The 22126-nt window shown below is 45.2% G+C and overlaps 1 protein-coding gene across 1 annotated transcript in view; it reads right to left on the minus strand.

Annotated features, from left to right (window-relative positions):
• ano1a (anoctamin 1, calcium activated chloride channel a) overlaps positions 1-22126 on the minus strand; it is a 159407-nt gene that overhangs the window by 49350 nt on the left and 87931 nt on the right. The window contains exons 7-13 of the mRNA XM_056279425.1: positions 10976-11027; positions 9608-9663; positions 8352-8393; positions 5801-5865; positions 5021-5155; positions 1835-1995; positions 215-297 (exon numbers count right to left, since the gene is read on the minus strand). Coding sequence (XP_056135400.1) covers positions 215-297; positions 1835-1995; positions 5021-5155; positions 5801-5865; positions 8352-8393; positions 9608-9663; positions 10976-11027 — 594 coding nt within the window. The remainder of the gene's footprint in view (positions 1-214; positions 298-1834; positions 1996-5020; positions 5156-5800; positions 5866-8351; positions 8394-9607; positions 9664-10975; positions 11028-22126) is intronic.

A 22126-nucleotide genomic window follows, 5' to 3' on the forward strand; every position in this document is an offset into this window, starting at 1 on the left:
GAATAAGCAGGGCTGTGGGTTGTCAATGTTGGAAATGTTGCTGACGGCTGAAACACGACAGGGTGCGAATACAGTATGGCTAACTACCAGACAGCCAATATTCACTGTTATCACTTTATTTCACAAACAAAATAATGTTTAAAATGTTACTTTTGATGGCTTATGATGCATTTAATGCATGTTGAGGGTGTGCAGAGTTTTTCCAGTGTCTCACCTCCTCCTCCTCAAAGCCCGTCAAGTCCCATATGTAGTTAAGTCTCATCTGTCTTCTCTTCCAATGCTCCATGAAAATCACCGCTAAATCGCCCAAAACAAAAAGGTCACATGTGCGACTAGAAACATGCATAATTCAGCAAAACCTATAGGTAACGTTTAAAAGTTGAAAAGTTCAACTTTTCAAAATGGTTCAATCTCAGCACCGTTGAAAAGGCAGTCCAGAACTGTAAGTAAGTCTCTGTAGGATCCTATAATAAAGCGCTTTACTTCCTGCCTGACTGATCTCTGTAATCACTGGGACACTCTCCCCACACATGCTCAGATGGATGTACTGACACAAAGTTGGCTTGGAACCTCCAAGACTCATCCAGACTCTTGCTTGGTCTCATGTAAAGAAGTCATCGTGGCCCACATGTCTGAGCCCCTCCTGTCTGCACGCCGTCCTGCAGGCTGCACATGCTGCAGGCCTGGCAGGCAGCCAGACAGACAGACCAGGCAGACAGACAGACCAGGCAGACAGACAGACAGACAGACAGACAGACAGGCAGATAGGCAGGCAGACAGACAGACAGGCAGACAGACAGACCAGGCAGACAGACAGACAGACAGGCAGACCAGGTAGACAGACAGACAGACAGACAGGCAGATAGGCAGGCAGACAGACAGACCAGGCAGACAAACAGGCAGGCAGATAGGCAGGCAGATAGGCAGGCAGACAGACAGATTGTGTTTGTCAGCCAGTGTGTGTGTGTGTGGTTGTGTTTGAAGGGTTGTTACAATGTTTTAACAGCAATGTCAGTATCACTAAGATGTTCTGCAAGCATTTTACCTCCCTATTCTTGAAAACATCAAACACGTTTTACCTCCCTATTCTTGAAAACATCAAACACATTTTACATCCCTATTCTTGAAAACATCACTTTTACCTCCCTATTCTTGAAAACATCAAACACGTTTTACCTCCCTATTCTTGAAAACATCAAACACTTTTTACATCCCTATTCTTGAAAACATCACTTTTACCTCCCTATTCTTGAAAACATCAAACACGTTTTACCTCCCTATACTTGAAAACATCAAACACGGTTTTCTTTGATGACTATGTGAAATAGAATTATTAGATTGGAATGAAAACGAGATTATTTCTGTCAGATGGTGATGGCATAGCACTTAACCTCAAATTTTGCTTTCTCTATTGCTTTCTCGCACCACTAGCAATCGCTGCAAAGAGCAAAATCATTTCTTAAAAATGTATGACCCCCAAACCCAGAAGTAAATAATTGTACAAGGACTGCTGTACAGTAGTTGGATGTGTAGGATGGATAACAGGTAGACAGAGGTGGTGGTGGGACTCAGGTCACCATATGACATCCTGCAGACACCTGAACACAAGCTCATGATATAACAACCTCCAGTCAACATAACTGGAGGTGTTTTTCTTTTATTCAGCATCAGATGACTCTCTTAAGGTTGAGAATGGGCAGTTTTACTCAATATGTTGTGCTACCATTTGCATAAATCCTAAAACCGTGCCAAAGTGCAACTAAAATGTGTGTGCGCACGCGTATGCATGCGTGCGTGCGTGCGCGTGTGTGTGTGCGTGTTTGTGCTCTCTCACCCCAGAGTGCCATGAAAATGGAGAAGAAGACGGTAGCAGGGTTGTCAAACAGGTGGCTGGCTCGGGCGGTGCCGCAGGCTGTGACCAGCCTCCAGTAGCTGCAGGCCTGATCACACAGCGGGCACATGGTGATGTTGTTCCTGGGGTCACAGATTTCCATACTAACACAGGGTGCAGAGGCCATGGATGGATGGTGAGGGATGAGAGCGACAATGTAAGCAGAGTTTAGGTTGACATTCTGAATTAATTTCTACAATCATCCAAAAGTCTTTGGTTGCTGTCCCTGAGAATTCAAGTATTTAAACAAAAACTACATGACATTAAAGGTAAAACGTTAGCAGTCCTTTTTTACATCAGTTCACAGAAGATACTCTAGATTATACATGGTCAATATGTAAGATTATGCTTAAAATGCATCTCCGTAATTCAGGTGATATACAAATATTCTGCATATCTTGTTCTCTTCAAGAAAAACAAAAAACAATGAAACAGTTATCAGAGTTGAATAATCAAAGAGATGTTTAGATATGTTTGTAACTCTGAGGCACAGAAGGAATACTTCATAAAGAATCCACTAGATGGTTTTGGTGACTGGTTTCTATCCTCACGTGAATAGTAATTACTTGTACTGGACAGACACTTCACTGATAGTGAGTCATTCCTTGGACAGCGTCTCAGCAACCTGCTCCTTCTATATTCTTATATTATGCCTGGTGCCCTGTCCAGGGTGTCTCCCTGCCTGCCGCCCAATGACTGCTGGGATAGGCTCCAGCATCCCCAAGACTGTGAGAGCAGGATAAGTGGTTCGGATAATGAATGGATGGATAAAATATAATCTTATATTCCGTAAGATTATATATTATATTTATATTCCAGATGGAGTGTAAGATTATATTTTTATATTTATATTCCAGATGGGGTGTAAGATTATATTTTTATATTTGTATTCCAGATGGAGTGTAACATTATAACTTATATCTATATTCCAGGTGGAATGTAAGATTGTATTTTTTATCTATATTTCAGACGAAGTGTAAGATTATATTTTTATATTTATATTCCAGATCGAGTGTAAGATTGTATTTTTATCTATATTTCAGGTGGAGTGTAAGATTATATTTTTATATTTATATTCCAGATGGAGTGTAATATTATATTTTTATATTTATATTCCAGATGGGGTGTAAGATTATATTTTTATATTTATATTCCAGATGGAGTGTAACATTATTTTCTATATTTATATTCCAGATGGAGTGTAACATTATTTTTTATATTCCAGATGGCGTGTAAGATTATATTTTTATATTTATATTCCAGATGGGGTGTAAAATTATAATTTATATTTATATTCCAGATGGCGTGTGAGATTATATTTTTATATTTATATTCCAGATGGGGTGTAAGATTACATTTTTATATTTGTATTCCAGATGGAGTGTAACATTATAACTTATATCTAATATTCCAGGTGGAATGTAAGATTGTATTTTTTATCTATATTTCAGACGAAGTGTAAGATTATATTTTTATATTTATATTCCAGATCGAGTGTAAGATTGTATTTTTATCTATATTTCAGGTGGAGTGTAAGATTATATTTTTATATTTATATTCCAGATGGAGTGTAATATTATATGTTTATATTTATATTTCAGACGAAGTGTAAGATTATATTTTATATTTAATTCTGGATGGAGTGTAAGATTATATTTTAAATTTATATTCCAGATGGAGTGTAAGATTGTATTTTTTATCTATATTCCAGATGGAGTGTAAGATTACATTTTATATTCAATTCTGGATGGAGTGTAAGATTATATGTTTATATTTATATTTCAGATGGAGCGTAAGATTACATTTTATATTTAATTCTGGATGGAGTGTAAGATTATATTTTATATTTATATTCCAGATGGAGTGAAACATTATATTTTTATATTTATATCACAGATGTAGAGTAAGATTATACTTTATATTTATATTCCAGATGGAGTGTAAGATTATATTTTTATATCTATACTCCAGATTGAGTGTAAGATTATGTAAATTGTTATTTATGTTCCCGACAGAGTGTAAGATTATATTTTTATATTTATATTCCAGATGGAGTGTAAGATTGTATTTTTTATCTATATTCCAGATAGAGTGTGACATTATATTTTTATATTTATATTCCAGATGGAGTGTAAGATTATATTTTTATATTTATATTCCAGGCAAAGTGTAAGATAGTATTTTTATATTTATATTCCAGACGGAGTGTAAGATTGTATTTTTTATCTATATTCCAGATAGAGTGTGACATTATATTTTTATATTTATATTCCAGATGGAGTGTAAGATTCTATTTTTATATTTATATTCCAGGCAAAGTGTAAGATAGTATTTTTATATTTATATTCCAGACGGAGTGTTCCAAAGTAACAGGGAGTGCAGAAGAGAGGTGAAGAAGAGAGTGCAGGCCGGGTGGAGTGGGGGAGCAGAGTGTCAGGAGTGATTTGTGACAGAAGGGTACCAGCAAGAGTTAAAGGGAAGGTTTACAAGATGGTAGTGAGACCAGCTATGTTGTATGGTTTGGAGACAGTGGCACTGATGAAAAGACAGGAGGTGGAGCTGGAGGTGGCAGAGTTGAAGATGATAAGATTTTCCTTGGGAGTGATGAAGAAGGACAGGATTAGGAACGAGTATATTAGAGGGACAGCTCAGGTTGGACAATTTGGAGACAAAGCAAGAGAGACAAGATTGAGATGGTTTGGACATGTGTGGAGGAGAGATGCTGGGTATACTGGGAGAAGGATGCTGAATATGGAGCTGCCAGGGAAGAGGAGAAGAGGAAGGCCAAAGAGGAGGTTTATGGATGTGGTGAGAGAAGACATGCAGGTGGCTGGTGTGACAAAGGAAGATGCAGAGGACAGGAAGAGATGGAAACAGATGATCTGCTGTGGCGCCCCCTAATGGGAGCAGCCAAAAGTAGTAGTAGTAGTAGATATTGCAGACGGAGTGTAAGATTATATTTTTATATATATATATTCCAGATGGAGTGTAAGACTGGACTGGCGTGAGTATGAACACACACATCCTGACCTGGGGATGTTGTGTATAAACACACATCCTGATCTGGGGATGTTGTGTATAAACACACATCCTGACCTGGGGATGTTGTGTATAAACACACATCCTGACCTGGGGATGTTGTCGTCGACGGTGGCACAGCCGTACAGAAAGACGATGACTCCCACCACGGCAGCAGGGATCAGCATCTGGGTATAGACGCCTAACCAGGCGAAGTACAGACCAACCTTCTCCCCAAAATATTTCCTGTGGGACAGAGGGACATAAAAAAATCACTTCAACAGTGTTAAAACATGAGGCAATACGTTATCCTGAGTGAGATGAATCCCCTACATAAGCTAAATAAACAAGTTTGCACAGTCATGAAATGTGGCTGGTGGGCGAGTACATGACTGAAAATAGGAAAAGAGGAAAATTAATAAACAGGGCATTTTTTTAATGTAATATGCAGATGGTCTGTGAGAGAGTTCTAGAAAGAGATCATTTGGAGGACTAAGTACAGCTGATTGAATTTAAACATGCAGTGTCATTTCAGTTTGAAAATCCTGCGGTTCCCCTGGTGAACCTGGAAGAATTCCAAACTAGTAAATTATTTATGACTGTGATAAGTTGCAATTAATGTTGAGCTTCCTCGTTAACTTATGAAATTAACATCATCCCTCATTAATTTTATTTACTGCACAAAGATTCAGCCAACTACAAAAGTGTATATTCTACGAAGGAAACTAAAGAGTGAAAATCCTCCTTTAAAAGACAAGTTTCAGTCTTCGTTTTTCAGGTGTGGACGATGTTACATGTGGATCTCATTCTGATAAAACTAGCTGCAGAGTACAGTAAATCTGTCATTGAGGACCTATTTCAACAGGTCGTGGTGTGGGTCACTGATCTGACCTGATGAGCCCGATGGGCTGGTACTTGTAGAAGACACTGTAGCTGGCCCACTCCTCATACAGCAGCTATGGAAACAAAACGACAGAGACCGAGTGGGAGAACAGGAGGAGAGGGAAGAAAGGAGCGGGATGGACAGACGTATTTATTAATACATTCCATGTGTGTGAGTCATGTTGTGTGGATCAAACTGTACCCTACACAAGAAATAGAGCAAATGAGGGAGCTGATGCTGCTTCTTAGTTGCTAAGCAACTCATGGACCTGGAAACTCATTCCCTCACTGTTAACTATACCATTTCTAAGGGGAAGGGGGAAAAGGGGAAAAAAAACCACAATAGGGCGCTAAAGTTGAAAAATGTGCAAAAAAAAAAGATAACAAAAGCACGATGTGATGCCATGAGTGTTCGGCCCCCTGTGACCACCCCTCAGATGGGTTACACTGTTTTCTACATATTATGAGCTGCTGGTGACTTTCAGCTACTACCTGTAATCACTCACTGGGTTAATCAACGAGCCCTCAAAAGCCTCGACAGGATCTCATCAGTATCTGAGCAGAGCTAATTAATCATGAGATGCACGTCATTGTGTTTTGTTAAACGCAGGCTCCATACAAGATTGGGTGCAGTCAGCAAGATGATGAAAAACCTTCTCAAACCTCCAAAACATCTGCAAACAGGAGCACATGCATGCACACAACTCCTGAAGAGGTGAGGGGGATATATTTAGCTGCACTGAGGATCTTTCAAAAGGAACAGGCTGAGCTTTCATGATGCTTGAAAACAGCCGAGAGGGAATTATACGCCAGTTGCCTTAGTAACATCTTCACACAACCCACAATATAATTATGGAAAGTGTTAGGAGGGGTTGTGGGGGGTCCTGAGAGCTGTCGAGACTCACACTAGGACTTAAAGGTAGACTGTGATAATGTCAGTGTTGGCTAACAAACCCTACTTGGTTAATGTGCTTTGCCTGTATTGTTTGTGTTGGTCTGGTGTTTAGGCATGTGTGTTTACATGGAGTAGGATAACGGAGAGCTTCTCACAGTGTCCAACAGAGGAAAGCTTCTCGCCTTGAGAGTATTTGAGCTCACCATCACTCTTGCCATCATGTAAATATTGTATACATGATCCTGATGTGGAAACATGTTAACCTGATAAAATCTGTTTGGATTGTCTACATCCAGCAGTGTCTCCTTTTGTTGCGCCTGTTATGTTGGTTGCTGTAGACCAACCTGGACATATGATATGCCACTGAACCCAGGACGCCTTCCTCTTTTCAGAAATGAAGTCCATTTAAATGCATTTTAAAGATACTTTGCACAACACAGGCCCTAAAACCTAATAACTAAAATTGCTGTAACATTTCATGGTCTATTGGGTCTGTTGGGTGGGTCTAGGTTGGTCTGCCATAATTGACATAGGCATGCAAAAATAATTGCACTGTCAGAAACAAGTAGAATGCATCTCCTGATGAATTCATGGTGTTCTGAAGTCCGACATGGTACTAGATACATGTACCTAATAAATTGTCCTGAAGTCCAACATGGTACTAGATACATCTCATCTCATCTTCAGCCACTTTTCCGGGGTCGGGTCGCAGCGGCAGCAAGCTAAGTAGGGCACTCCAGACGTCCCTCTCCCCAACAACTCCCTCCAGCTCCTCCTGGGGGATACCAAGGCGTTCCCAGGCCAGATTGGACATGTAGTCCCTCCAGTGAGTTCTGGGTCTACCCCGGGGTCTCCTCCCAGTTGGCCGTGCCCGGTAAACCTCCAAAGGGAGGCGCCCAGGGGGCATTCTAATCAGATGCCCGATCCATCTCAACTGGCTCCTTTCGATGCGAAGGAGCAGCGGCTCTACTCCAAGCTCCCTCCGGATGTCCGAGCTCCTCACCCTATCTCTAAGGCTGAGCCCAGACTCCCTATGGAGGAAACTCATTTCAGCCGCTTGTATCTGCGATCTCACCCTTTCGGTCACTACCCAAAGCTCATGACCATAGGTGAGGGTTGGAACGAAGACTGACTGGTAAATTGAGAGCTTTGCCCCCCAGCTCAGCTCCTTCTTCGCCACAACAGTCCGGTACAACGTCCGCATTACTGCTGATGCTGCACCAATCCGCCTGTCAATCTCCTGCTCCATCCTACCCTCACTCGTGAACAAGACCCCGAGAAACTTGAACTCCTTCACTTAAGGCAACAACTCATCCCTAAACTGGAGGGAGCAATCCACCATTTTCCAGTAGAGAACCATGGCCTCAGACTTGGATGTGCTGACTCGCATCCCGGCCATTTCACATTCAGCTGCAAACCACCCCAGTGCGTGCCAGAGGTTGCGTTCTGATGAAGCCAACAAAACCACATCATCTGTGAAGAGCAGAGATGCAATTCTGAGGTTCCTAAAATGGACACACTCCTCACCCTCGCTGTCAAAACATTTGCACTGGTGAGGCATCCTTCTGATGTCTGTTTGTGTTAGGTGTTTGTCTATGGATAAAGAGGGCTATGACTAACGTCTGATCACTTCAATATACTGAGTGATGAGTTTGCTCCTCTTACCTTTCTGTCATTGGGCTCTGCATTCACTCCATCAATGTCGCCCTGTACAGTCAAACATACAGTAACATCAACGTAATTCAGAGCATGCTTGTGTTGACCTGACATGCACATACAACCTGACACACAACGTAATACAGTAACATCAACGTAATTCAGAACATGCTCATGTTGACCCAACATGCACATACAACCTGACACACCAACTAGGAACTAAAGTGATATTTTTATAGCAGCTACATGTAAAATATAATGTACTTATGTGGAATTTCTAGTTAGTATTGGCCTGACACTTAAAGTGTCAGGCCAATACTTTTATATTATTTTAAATGGATTTATCACTAAAAGATTCCAAGTAATTTCCATGAAAAACTCTGCATATCATGTAGAGGAAGATTGTTTAGATGGAATAGTTGTGCAGGTTGCGGAGAGCCTGGAGAGGTGGAGGTATGCACTGGAGAGAGGAGGAATGAAAGTCAGTAGGAGCAAGACGGAATACCTATGCGTGAATGAGAGGGAGGACGGTGGAATGGTCAGGATGCAAGGAGTGGAGGTGACGAAGGCATTTGAGTTTAAATACTTGGGGTCAACTGTCCAAAGTAACGGGGAGTGCAGAAGAGAGCTGAAGAAGAGAGTGCAGGCAGGGTGGAGTGGGTGGAGAAGAGTGTCAGGAGTGATTTGTGACAGAAGGGTACCAGCAAGAGTTAAAGGGAAGGTTTACAAGGTAGTTGTGAGACCAGCTATGTTATATGGTTTGGAGACAGTGGCACTGACGAAAAGACAGGAGGTGGAGCTGATAAGAGGTGAAGATGATAAGAGGTGAAGGTGAAGATGATAAGATTTCCATTGGGAGTGATGAAGAAGGACAGGATTAGGAAGGAGTATATTAGAGGGACCGCTCAGGTTGGACGGTTTGGAGACAAAGCAAGAGAGGCAAGATTGAGATGGTTTGGACATGTGTGGAGGAGAGATGCTGGGTATACTGGGAGAAGGATGCTGAATATGGAGCTGCCAGGGAAGAGGAGAAGAGGAAGGCCAAAGAGGAGGTTTATGGATGTGGTGAGGGAGGACATACAGGTGGCTGGTGTGACAGAGGAAGACGCAGAAGACAGGAAGAAATGGAAACGGATGATCCGCTGTGGCGCCCCCTAACGGGAGCAGCCAAAAATAGTAGTACTCTTGATAATCAAAGTGCAATCTGCCAACTTTTCTCAGCCCTGCCTCGAGCACGGCTCATGGGCAGTGATGATGGTACTCACATCATGCAGCGGGTAAGCGGACGTATAAACACCGTTGCCAAGGAGACTGGTGATTCCTGTAAAACGTAATTTTCCACAAGATTAAAATTCGACTAAGAACACACAAACAACATTTAATTTGAATTTATTAAGTCATGAGAAAAAATTGTCAATTTCCCCTCTGGAACTATTTTCTTTTTTTTCTTTTTTAACTTTTATTCAGTTACGAATTAGTATTATTATTAGTAAGACTTATGAATGAATAAAAGTTTGTTAAGATGTAGTATGATATCATTACATTATGGGCATGCTTGATGCTTGTCAAGCGTATTTTCTTGATAAAGGTCTTCTGAAATATAAAAAATATAAATGTTTTTCAAAAAAAATGTCAAACTTATATTTATTGGATTTTGCATTTTACAAATCACAGAATCAATATATGAAATAAATCTAGTATAATTCCCATCCATCCCCTGCTCCCTTACATGTCTCCAACCCCCCCCCCAATCCTCTGAAATTACATCTAGTACAAATAAATATATGACAGATATACCTCATTCACATAAACACAGACAAGGGAGAAAAGAAAAAATAATAAAAATTAAAAAAAATACTAATTTTTATCTTTTTAAACTAATTCTTAATGAGACTGCTATAGTTCAAAAATGTTTTGAACACTTTCTTGAGGAACACTCAATAGGCTATTGTAATTTCCTGGTATCGAATTTCATGATTACGGTCCCTTTCCCTTAGATGTATTGTAATTATTCAGTTTATGTCTAAATAAATCAAACTTAACATTGTTTATTTTAAAATTATGGCATTTATTATATGTTGCTAGAGTATAGTATGTCTCTTGCTATATTATGTGTTGCTAGAGTACAGTTTGTCTCTTGCTGTATACATATTATATCTGTTGCTCAAGTACAGTATGTCTCTTGCTATATTATCTGTTGCTCAAGTACAGTATGTCTCTTGCTGTATTATCTGTTCCTAGAGTACACTATGTCTCTTGCTATATGTTGCTAGGGTAGAGTATGTCTCTTGCTGTATGTTGCTAGAGCACAGTATGTATCTTGCTATACTATCTGTTGCTAGAATACAGTATGTCTCTTGCTATATGTTGCTAGAGTACAGTATGTCTCTTGATATATTGTCTGTTGCTAGGGTACAGTGTGTGTCTTGCTGTATTATATGTTGCTAGAGTACAGTATGTCTCTTGATATATTGTCTGTTGTAGGGTACAGTATGCCTCTTGATACATTATCTGTTGCTAGAGTACAGTATGTCTCTTGCTATATGTTGCTAGCCTACAGTACGTCTCTTGCTATATGTTGCTAGAGTACAGTATGTCTTGATTTGTAGTGGTATGCTAGAGAGAAGTCTTACCCATGGAGTACTTTGCTTTGGTGCACCTTATCCGCTTCAACACCTCATAAACCTGAAAATACATGTACACATGAGAAATGTACTGCATGTTTTTCACGTATCGGGAAAGAACCCAAAAGCAGATGGGACAACCAGGTAAGGGAAGAATCCAGTCTTTATTGAAGTGACCGATCTCGGGGGTAGAGCAGGAGGTGGCTCTGTGGCAGGCAGGCAGAAGTCCATGAATGGCGACGTTCCAGCGAAGACTGGTCCATAGTGGAGGCCTTTTAAGGGTGAGGGCGATTGCCGGGGTGAAGGGGGGGTCAGCAGGTGTCAGTCGGTGTAGCAGGTGTCAGCTGGCGTAGCAGGTGTCAGCTGGTGTAGCAGGTGTCAAGGGCAATTGCTTTGATGTCAAGGGCGAGAGGCTGTGACAGTACCCCCCCTCCGAGGGGCGCCACCGGGCGACCTACCAGGCCCGTCGGGATGCGTCCTGTGGAAGTCCCGGATGAGGTTTGCGTCAAGGACAAGGCGACGAGGGACCCAACACCTCTCCTCCGGGCCACATCCCTCCCAGTCCACGAGATACTGCAGGCCGCGACCGCGGCGACGAGAGTCCAGGAGACGACGAACGGTGTAAGCCGGATGAACTAGAGGGCTGGTAGAGACAGGTTTGAGGAAGGACACATGGAAGGAAGGGTGAACCCGGAGAGTGCAGGGCAGCTTCAGACGGACCACAGAGGGGTTAATGACTTTGACAATGGGAAAGGGACCAATATACCTGGGGGACAGTTTTTTAGCGTCCAATCTCAAGGGTAGATCCTTGGTAGAGAGCCATACCTGGTCACCGGGGGAGTAGTCCGGAGCAGGGGTGCGATGACGATCCGCCAAGTGCTGGTAACGGCCGGAGGCCCTGAGCAGTGCAGCACGGGCTCGCCGCCAGGTCCGACGGCACCGACGGACATGGGCCTGGACAGACGGAACCGGAATGTCTACCTCTTGAGAAGGAAAAAGGGGAGGCTGATAGCCGTAAAGGCATTGAAAAGGGGAAAACCCAGTAGCAGACGATGGCAATGTGTTATGGGCATATTCTACCCAGGGAAGTTGTGAGGACCAAGAGGATGGGTTGGCAGACACCAGACAGCGGAGGACAGTCTCCAATGCCTGGTTGGCCCTCTCGGCCTGGCCGTTGGTCTGAGGATGGAACCCCGATGACAGGCTGACGGTGGCACCGATGGCAGAGCAGAAAGCCTTCCAGACAGCAGAAGTGAACTGGGGGCCACGGTCAGACACTATATCACGGGGAAGACCGTGGACCCGGAAAACCTCCCTGACCAGCAGATCCGCAGTCTCTCGGGCCAAAGGCAGTTTAGAAAGGGGCAAAAAGTGAGCAAATTTACTGAAGCGATCAACGACAGTCAGTACAACTGTGTTACCGTCGGAGGCGGGCAGACCAGAGACGAAATCCAAGGACAGATGCGACCACGGACGGTGTGGAACAGGCAGGGGGCGCAGCAGACCGGCACTCGCCCGAGTGGAGGGCTTATTCTGGGCACAAACAGGACAGGCAGAAACAAAAGACCCAGTATCCTCCATCATGGAAGGCCACCAGAACCGCCTGCGGAGGAAGGCTAGGGTACGGGTTACTCCAGGATGGCAGGTAAGTTTGGAAGAGTGAGCCCACTGCAACACGCTAGATCTAACAGTGTCTGGAACAAAAAAGCGCCCGGGGGGACCGTTACCTGGGTCAGGCTGAGTCTGTTGTGCTGCCATGACCTCCCTTTCAATGTTCCAGGTGACAGCCGCAGCCGCAACCACACAGGTAGAGGGAACGATGGTGTCAGGTTGGAGCTTGGGCTCAGACTCCTCCCCATGCACACGAGACAGAGCATCGGGCTTGGCCTTCCTGGAGCCAGGTCTGTACGTCAAAGAAAAATTAAAATGACCAAAAAAGAGCGCCCACCTGGCTTGGCGCGTGGTGAGTCGCTTTGCTGACGGGATGTATTCCAGGTTCTTATGGTCAGTCCACACTATAAAAGGAAGCTCAGACCCCTCCAGAAAATGTCACCATTCCTCCAGTGCCAATTTCACCGCCAGGAGCTCACGATTCCCCACATCATAGTTCCTTTCAGCTGGGGAGAGACGGCGAGACAGGAAGGCACAGGGGTGTGTCTTGCCATCCTCACTGGAGCGCTGACAAAGGACCGCCCCCACCCCAATCTCAGAGGCGTCCACTTCTACAACGAACTGCTTGGTTGGGTCTGGCTGGATGAGGATAGGAGCTGTGGTGAAGCGGTGCTTGAGGGCTTGGAAAGCTGCCTCTGCTACAGGGGTCCACAGGAACGGTCTGGAGGTGGAGGTAAGAGCGGTTAGTGGGGCCGCAACGCGGCTGTAGTTGCGGATGAACCGTCTGTAGAAGTTGGCAACCCCAAGGAACCTCTGAAGCTGCTTACAGCTGGTCGGGCTTAGCCACTCAAGAACCGCTCTGACCTTGGCGGGGTCCATTCTCACCTGCCCATCGGCCACGATGTAGCCCAGGAAGGTGACTGAAGGAGCATGGAATTCACACTTCTCTGCTTTTACGAAAAGGCGGTTCTCCAGTAGCCGTTGAAGGACTTGGCGGACGTGCATGACATGCTCTGACAGGTCTCTGGAAAAAAATCAGGATATCATCCAGGTAAACAAAAACGAAATGATCCAACATGTCATGTAGGACGTCATTGACCAGACTCCGGAAGACAGCTGGGGCATTAGTGAGACCAAACGGCATCACCAGATATTCAAAATGCCCCAGGGGGGTGTTGAAGGCAGTCTTCCATTCATCTCCGTCTCGAACCCGGACCAGGTGGTAAGCATTGCGGAGGTCTAGTTTAGTGAACACTGTGGCTCCCTGGAGAGAATCAAAAGCGGAAGTCATGAGGGGCAGAGGGTACTTATTCTTGACTGTGATGTTATTGAGGCCTCTATAGTCAACACACGGCCGGAGGGTCTTGTCCTTCTTGGCCACAAAAATGAACCCCGCACCAAGGGGTGATGATGATGGGCGAATAAGACCAGCAGCCAAGGAGTCCTTGTTGTACCTCTCCATGGACTCCCGCTCAGGCTTGGAGAGGCTATATAGGCGGCTGCTGGGGAGGGGAGCGCCCGGCAGCAGGTCAATAGCGCAATCATAGGGGCGATGAGGAGGCAGGGAGAGAGCTTGCTGCTTGTTGAACACGGCTTGGAGGTCATGGTACTCTGGAGGCACCAGTGACAGGTCAGAGGTCTCAGAGCTTGACACCTGACAGGGGACAGACTGAGGCAGAGCAGACTGGAGGCATATGGCATGACAGACGGGACTCCAACTCGAAATTCTGGCCGATGACCAATCAATATGGGGACTATGCTTAACCAGCCATGGATGGCCAAGTAAAATGGGAACAAAGGGAGAATTGATAACGAAAAAACTTAACTCCTCTTGATGGTTTCCCGACAACAGGAGGCGCACAGGCTCGGTCTTAGAGGTTATCCGGGCCAGGAGACGTCCATCCAGGGCATTAGCTTCAAGAGGCTGGTCCAGACTCACAGTGGCAAGACCTAGCTGCTTCACAACACTTGCATCCAAAAAGCTTTCATCAGCTCCAGAGTCAATTAAAGCCAAAAGTTTAGTGGACTGACCTTTAAAACTGATGGTAGCTTGCAGCTGAGTACATGGACGAGGAGACAGAGGGCAGACAGTTGGGCTCACGGGGATCCTCCCCCTCCCTCGTGAGCCTGCTAGTTTGACGGAACGGTGAGGGCAGGAGGCGAGAAAGTGACCAGGCTGACCACAATACAAGCAGCTGTTCTCGGTGATGCGGCGTTGACGCTCCTCCGGGTTGAGCCGGAAGCGGCCGAGTTGCATCGGCTCCAAAACTGGGGAAGAGTCACGCCTCGGGTTTTCTCGGAGGACGCCAACCTCAGTCGAGTGAGCTCGGCCCCCAGAGTTTGGAGGTGTGGCCCGTGGTAAGTTGTTGTGACCAGGAAAGTGGCGCGTCCTCTCTCGCCTCCGCTCCCGGAGACGGTTGTCCACACAAATGGCCAGGGTAACCAATTCCTTCAACCCTCTGGGCTCGGGGTAGGAAACCAATTCGTCTTTTATGGATTCGCTTAGCCCGTTGGAAAAGCCGGCCTGGAGGGACTCGTTGTTCCATCCGCTCTCCGCTGATAGCGTACGGAACTCAACTGAGTAGTCAGCGACGCTGCGGGAACCCTGGCGGAGAGAGATCAGTCTTTTTGACGCATCCTTTCCCCGCACGGGATGATCAAAGACCTGGCGAAAAGCAGTGGTGAACTCAGCGTAGGATGAGGAAGTGGAGGCCCACATCCCGGAGAAGACCCATGATGTAAGCGACTTTGGCTCCATCTGTGGAATATGACTGGGGCTGCTGGTTAAACACAATCTCACACTGCATCAAAAAAGGGCGACAAAGTCCAAAATCTCCATCATACTTATTGGGCAGGGCAATCCATGGTTCCTTAGCCGAAGTTGATGGCGCTGGGGGTGATGGAGCTGGAGGGGCGGATCCCGGGCTAGCGGAGGCACTAAGTTGGGTCTGGATTCCAGAGATCTTTGAGCTGAGCCCACGGAGGGCGTCAGCCATCCCCTGTAGCACCTGGCTGTGCTGGCCGAGGACCGATTCCTGGTTGGCTACAGCCTGGCAGACCGTGGCCAGGTCTGTGGTGGAATGGTCTGCTGGGTCCATAGTGGCTGGAACGTACTGTCACGTATCGGGAAAGAACCCAAAAGCAGACGGGACAACCAGGTAAGGGAAGAATCCAGTCTTTATTGAAGTGACCGATCTCGGGGGTAGAGCAGGAGGTGGCTCTGTAGCAGGTAGGCAGGCAGGCAGAAGTCCATGAATGGCGACGTTCCAGCGAAGACTGGTCCATAGTGGAGGCCTTTTAAGGGTGAGGGCGATTGCCGGGGTGAAGGGGGGGTCAGCAGGTGTCAGCTGGCGTAGCAGGTGTCAGCTGGGGTAGCAGGTGTCAGCTGGCGTAGCAGGTGTCAGCTGGCGTAGCAGGTGTCAAGGGCGATCGCTTTGATGTCAAGGGCGAGAGGCTGTGACAATGTTTCTAAGTGTTAAGAAAATAAATGCTGCCAATTACATAATATGTGGACAAGGCTTATCTTGCATATTGCCTCTTCCTGCACATCAAATCAATTCATTGATTTGATGTGCAGGAAGAGGCAGTATGTAGTAGTTGATTGTTTACTTATACACGGTAAGAGTATGGAGAATATACACTGATCAGCCAAAACATTAAAACCACCGACGGGTAAGTGAATAACTGATTATCTCGTTACAATGGCACCTGTCAAGGTGTGGGATATATTAGTCAGTAGTAAACAGTCAGTTCTTGAAGTTGATGTGTTGGAAGCAGAAAAAATGGGCAACTGTAAGGATATGAGTGACTTTGACGAGGGCCAAATTGTGATGGCAAGACTGGGTCAGAGCTTCTCCAAAATGGCAGGTCTTGCGGGGTGTTCCCGGTATACAGTGGTCAGTATCTCCCAAAAGTGGTCCAAGGAAGGACAGCTGGTGAACCAGTGACAAGGTCATGGGGGCCCAAGGCTCACTGATGCACGTGGGGAGCGAGGCTAGCCCAGGTGGTCTGATCCCACAGAAGAGCTACTGTAGCTCAAATTGCTGAAAAGTGGATGCTTGCTATGACAGACAGGTGTCAGAACATACAGTGCATCACAGCTTGCTGTCTACGGAGCTGTGTAGCCACAGACCGGTCAGTGTCCATGATGACCAGCCTACCACCGAAAGCCCCTACAATGGGCATGTGAGCATCAGAACTGGACCATGTAGCAACAGAAGAAGGTGGCCTGGTCTGACGAATCACATCTTCTTTTACATCATGTGGATGGCCGGGAGTGTGTGCATCGTTTACCTGAGGAAGAGATGGCACCAGGATGCACTATGGGAAGAAGGCAAGCCAGCGGAGGCAGTGTGACGCTCTGGGCAGTGTTCTGCTGGGAAACCTTGGGTCCTGGCCTTCATGTGGATGTTACTCTGACACGTACCACCTACCTAAACATCGCTGCAGACCAGGTACAGCCCTTCATGGCAACGGTATTCCCTGATGGCAGTGGCCTCCTTCAGCAGGGTAATGTGTCCTGCCACACTGCACACATTGTTCAGGGATGGTTTGAGGAACTTGACAAAGAGTTCAAGGTGTTGCCTTGGCCTCCAAATTCCCCAGATCTCAATCTGATCCAGCATCTGTGGGATGTGCTGGAAAAAACAAGTCTGATCCATGGAGGCCCCACCTCACAACTTAGAGGACTTAAAGGATCTGCTACGAACATCTTGGTGCCAGATACCTCCATGCCTCCACGGGTCAGAGCTGTTTTGGCAGCACTTGGGGGACCTGCACAATATTGGGCAGGTCGTGTTAATGTTATGGCTGATTGGTGTACAGTTCCACATACAACAGAATTTGATAATTATTTGGATAATCTGGGTTTTTCACCTTTATAGTAAATGCAAGCAATCACATTGGTTTCTCTGAAATGTGAATAATGTGACAGAGATAGTTCATCATTCCAGAGACTCCTCAGCAAATCAGACCGCTGGTTTGGTTCTGAGCAGAGAACGAGCAGCGTTTCCAGAAATAAAACAGTTGGCATTTGTTTTAAAGTTGCTTGACTGCATACAAACGTCTATTACTTGTTCTTGTTTTTTTTATTATTCTGTTAACATTACTCTCCATTTTTGCCTGAGGGCAAAATCACTTCCCAACAGTGGTAAAATCTAAAGAAATAATATAAGGTACTCAGAAAGCAACATAGTTCTAAGGGAAGCAGATGCAGAACAGATCATGTGACCATGTGGTCTTTACCCTGTTCCCCTCACACCTACTCAAGACCTGCTGGAAAGATTATTTATGATTATATTTGTAATATTGAGTTATGACATTATGGGTGTGTGTGGGTGTGTGTGTGTGTGTGTGTATGTGTGTGTGTGTGTGTGTGAACATCTTTTGGTCATCTAAGGAGAAGGGTTTTCCAGAACAGCAACCTCAGTCTCCACACCAAAGTGCTTGTTTACAGAGCAGTGTGCATCTCCACACTACTCCATGGATGTGAGGCATGGACCATCTACAGCCACGATCTCAGAAGCCTGGAGGCCTTCCATGTGAGATGTCTTCAGAGGATCCTCGGCATTACTTGGGAGGACAGAGTGCCACATAGGCAATTCCACACAGGCAGTTTCAGCGTGGAGTCTACCCTAAGCCACCATCAACTCAGGTGGCTTGGGCATGTCATTCGGTTGGCCAGCCAACCGAATTACTTCTTCTTCTGGCCACTGCTGGTGGGCAGAAGAAGTGGTTCAAAGACCAAATGAAGACCACACTGAAAAGATGCCAGATCAACCAACCCCTCTTCTTTGGAGGAACTTGCTTCCTGCCGTACCATCTGGCGCTCTCACTGGGAGTGACGTATATGAAAAACCAGCGCACACAACACTGTGTTGCAAAGCGTGCAAAGATGCATGCTCACAAAGCTAGCCCCCCAGCACCACTTTTACATGCCCTGTCTGCAGCCACAACTGTGCACCCAGGATCGGACTATGCAGCCACCAAAGGACTCACAAATAGGAGAAGATGGTCATCATCGGATAAGACGGACAACCAGCAAGCAAACAGCAAGTGTGTGTGTGTGTGTGTGTGTGTGTGTGTGTGTGTGTGTGTGTGTGTGTGCGTGAGTGAGTGATCTGGAACAGAGAGCAGTGAACTTACAGCTGCCACCTGGCAATTTTTTGGAGACATGCCTGAGGTGTTGGGTACCAGGCCTCCTGTTGTGGTCGCACCCTTTGGTCCTGATGCTGATCCCACAGCTATGCTTATGGTAAGGTTTGAAGATGAGCTACCATCACATTTACTAAGTAGTGCAATAGTAATTATGTAACTATGTAGCCTGGAATTTCAGTGATTATTGATATGAGAATGGCTACATGGTTAGTTAATGAGATGTAATTGACAAACCAGTGTCTTATTTCATATTTTTATTTTTGCAGAAATATATTGATGAGGGTGTCCGGGTAGCGTGGCGGTCTATTCTGTTGCCTACCAACACGGGGATCGCCAATTTGAATCCTCATGTTGCCCCCAGCTTGGTTGGCATCCCTACAGACACAACTGGCCGTGTCTCCGGGTGGGAAGCCGGATGTGGGTGTGTCCTGGTCGCTGCACTAGCGCCTCCTCTGGTCGGTCAGGGCGCCTGTTCAGGGGGGAGGGGGAACCGGGGGAAATAGCATGATCCTCCCACAAGCTACGTCCCCCTGGTGAAACTCCTCACTGTCAGGTGGAAAGAAGTGGCTGGCAACTCCACATGTATTGGAGGACATATACCTGTATGGTAGTCTGCAGCCCTCCCCAGATCAGCAGAGGGGATGAGCAGCGAACGGGACGGCTCGGAAGAGTGGGGTAATTGGCCAAGTACAATTGGGGAGAAAAAGGGGTCAATTTAAAAAAAAGAAAGAAATATATTGTGAGCATGGTTTTTATATATTGTACATGACACGTGGCCATATCATCCAGTTCTGGCATATAATTCCTTCTCATGTGTTTTGTTTTCTTTCAGATTGTCGAGCCTACCATACACCACACAGCCCCCCTCCCCCCACCTCAGACACTTCCTCCATGGCAGCCTGTACCTCTCCCGGGGCTACCCCAAGCCCTCCAACACCTTTCACCTAAAAAGAAGAAGAAGAAGACAAATCCCACGCTGGGTTTTCTAGTACAGGAGAGTGCTAAGCAACCGCAGCGCCACGAGAAGTGCGGTAGAAACAGAGCTCTTCGTCCTGTTTGAGTACTACTTTGTTTTTATACATGACATTGTGCTACATGGATATGACTGTTGTTAAGTGACATCCTGCACCAGAGGACATGCAGCAGGCTGTGATGCTAGTGGCCTGATAAAGTGCAGCATTTTGGTTTCTCAGACTGTTTGTGAGCATGAGTAACAGATTTTCTTGTGTAATCATACGACATTTTTCCATGTAGCTAGTAGTCACATTTCCAAGACATACAAACTACAGAGCAAAATTCCCGAGATGAAAAGATTTCCAAAGGAATTGAATCAAGTGCAACTGGACTTGGTATATATCCGTGAAGACATTTCGCCTCTCATCCAAAGGCTTCCTCGGTTCGTGCCTTTCTGACTAGACCAAGCTAGTCTGACTGGCTGGTGATGAAACTCAGATATTTAGCCTCTTTGGAGTCGTAAGAGGCTAAATATCTGAGTTTCATCAGGGATGGTCATTCCCTCTTCATATAGATGGCCTGTTTAACTCCCGTTCAAACAAGGGTTCCTCCCTATCAAGGGTGTGCACATCCTCATTGAAAGAGTGGCCACTGGCCTGTAGATCGTGTCGACTGTGGAGTCCTATCCTGACAAAGTAGCTCTCCTGTGTTGGGCCATCCTCTTGGCAAGGGTCTGATTTCCCCAATGTCCAAGTCATGGCAATCCTCCTGGCACTTAACAGCTACACTATATTGTTCTGTTTGTGCCGGGCGACCTGATCCTTGGGGTGGACCAATTTCTGGCCTAGCATATTTTGGGGTTTGAAAGTAACTGAGATACGGTATTTGGAAAATACGCGTCTCAGCTTTTGTGACACTCCCGCCACATACGGAACCACCACTGGTTTACACTTAAGACAGCTGTTGTCCCTCTCCTCTCTTTGATTGGCTGGTACACTGTTGGGGCATCTTCCTGGCTTTGACAAACACCCAGTTAGGATAACCACACTTAACCAGGGCCTGTTTAATGTGGGATTTCTCCCCTTCCCCGGCCGCTGTGTCGGTGGGGACATTGTCGGTTCGGTGGTACAGCGTCATGATGACTCCTAGTTTGTGCTCCAGTGGATAATGAGAGTCAAACCTTCAGTGCTGATCAGTATGTGTTGGTTTACGATAAACATCAACAATCAAATGTCCCCATCACCAATTGCAATTTCACAATGTAAGAAAGCTAACCTGTCATTTTACACATCCTCCCATTTGCCTCCGATAAATGGCAATGTGAACAAAGCTGAGATCAATATTTGTTTACTTAGATGTCCAGTCTGTTTATCCCTGCCATGAATTTTATATTCCATACAATGCGATGATTATTATTTGTGTTGATTTTTTTTTGTTTTATTTGAGATGATATATTTATTAGATATGATATATGGTCTGCTTCGTCTGGTTGCCACAGGGACCACGGCCCTTGCCTGGAGCTGTGGCCAAGGAGGAAATGCTGAGGGCCATCTGACAGGACGCGGAAGTGGGGCAGGCTAGGCTAATTGCTAGCCCATGCAGACCGGTGGTTCTGACAGTCCTCCAGGCTGGTGTTTGTTCCCTTGGATAGTGATTTTTTTTTGTTTATTTTAGTTTATTTAGTTTAATTTATTGTTTATTTGACAGGGACAAGGCACAATTTTACAATTGCACCAGAGTTAGCCGGCAGCTAATTTGCATCTGCAGTCCATGGGCAGGCAAACAAACAACAATTAATACAGAAGTAAAAACATAACAATTCATAAGAAAACTATTGAACAGGCAGACAAAGAACAATCAAGACAAAATAAAAACATGACAGTACATCAGAAAACCAATCTCAAAAGTTATAAGTACAATCTAATCTATTTAAAACAGTGGATATAAACAGCAATCTGGCCTATATGACAACAACATAATGAATATGGATTTCATCTATTCAGCAACAATAAATATAATTAGCAAACAGACCTGAAACATCAATAAATAACAATCTGACCTAAACTATGACAACAGCTATAAAAATCAATCTGGCCTATTCAATGGCAGGAAATATAAATTACACACAGTCTACGGTCAGGTTGCACCCGGGCTGGTTCCAGCCAGAACCCTAGAAACATATAGTCACTTCTCTGAATAAAAAGTAAAATAAAAACCCTGAGTGAAATCTAAAATATGTGCAAAATATTAAAGCAAGGACATTTATTTGTGATTACACGTTTGTGCTGATTTTAACCAAAGCTTAAGACGCTTTTAAACACCGTTAAGCTGGCTGACTCTCTGACATTAGGGGGAAGGGAAGTCCACTTTTCCACCACTTTTACTGAAATTGCTGATTGACCAAAAGTAGTCTTCCTAAACTGTGGTACCCAATCTCCC

Source organism: Lampris incognitus, chromosome 4 (genome assembly GCF_029633865.1).
Source record: "Lampris incognitus isolate fLamInc1 chromosome 4, fLamInc1.hap2, whole genome shotgun sequence".
Taxonomy (NCBI): domain Eukaryota; kingdom Metazoa; phylum Chordata; class Actinopteri; order Lampriformes; family Lampridae; genus Lampris; species Lampris incognitus.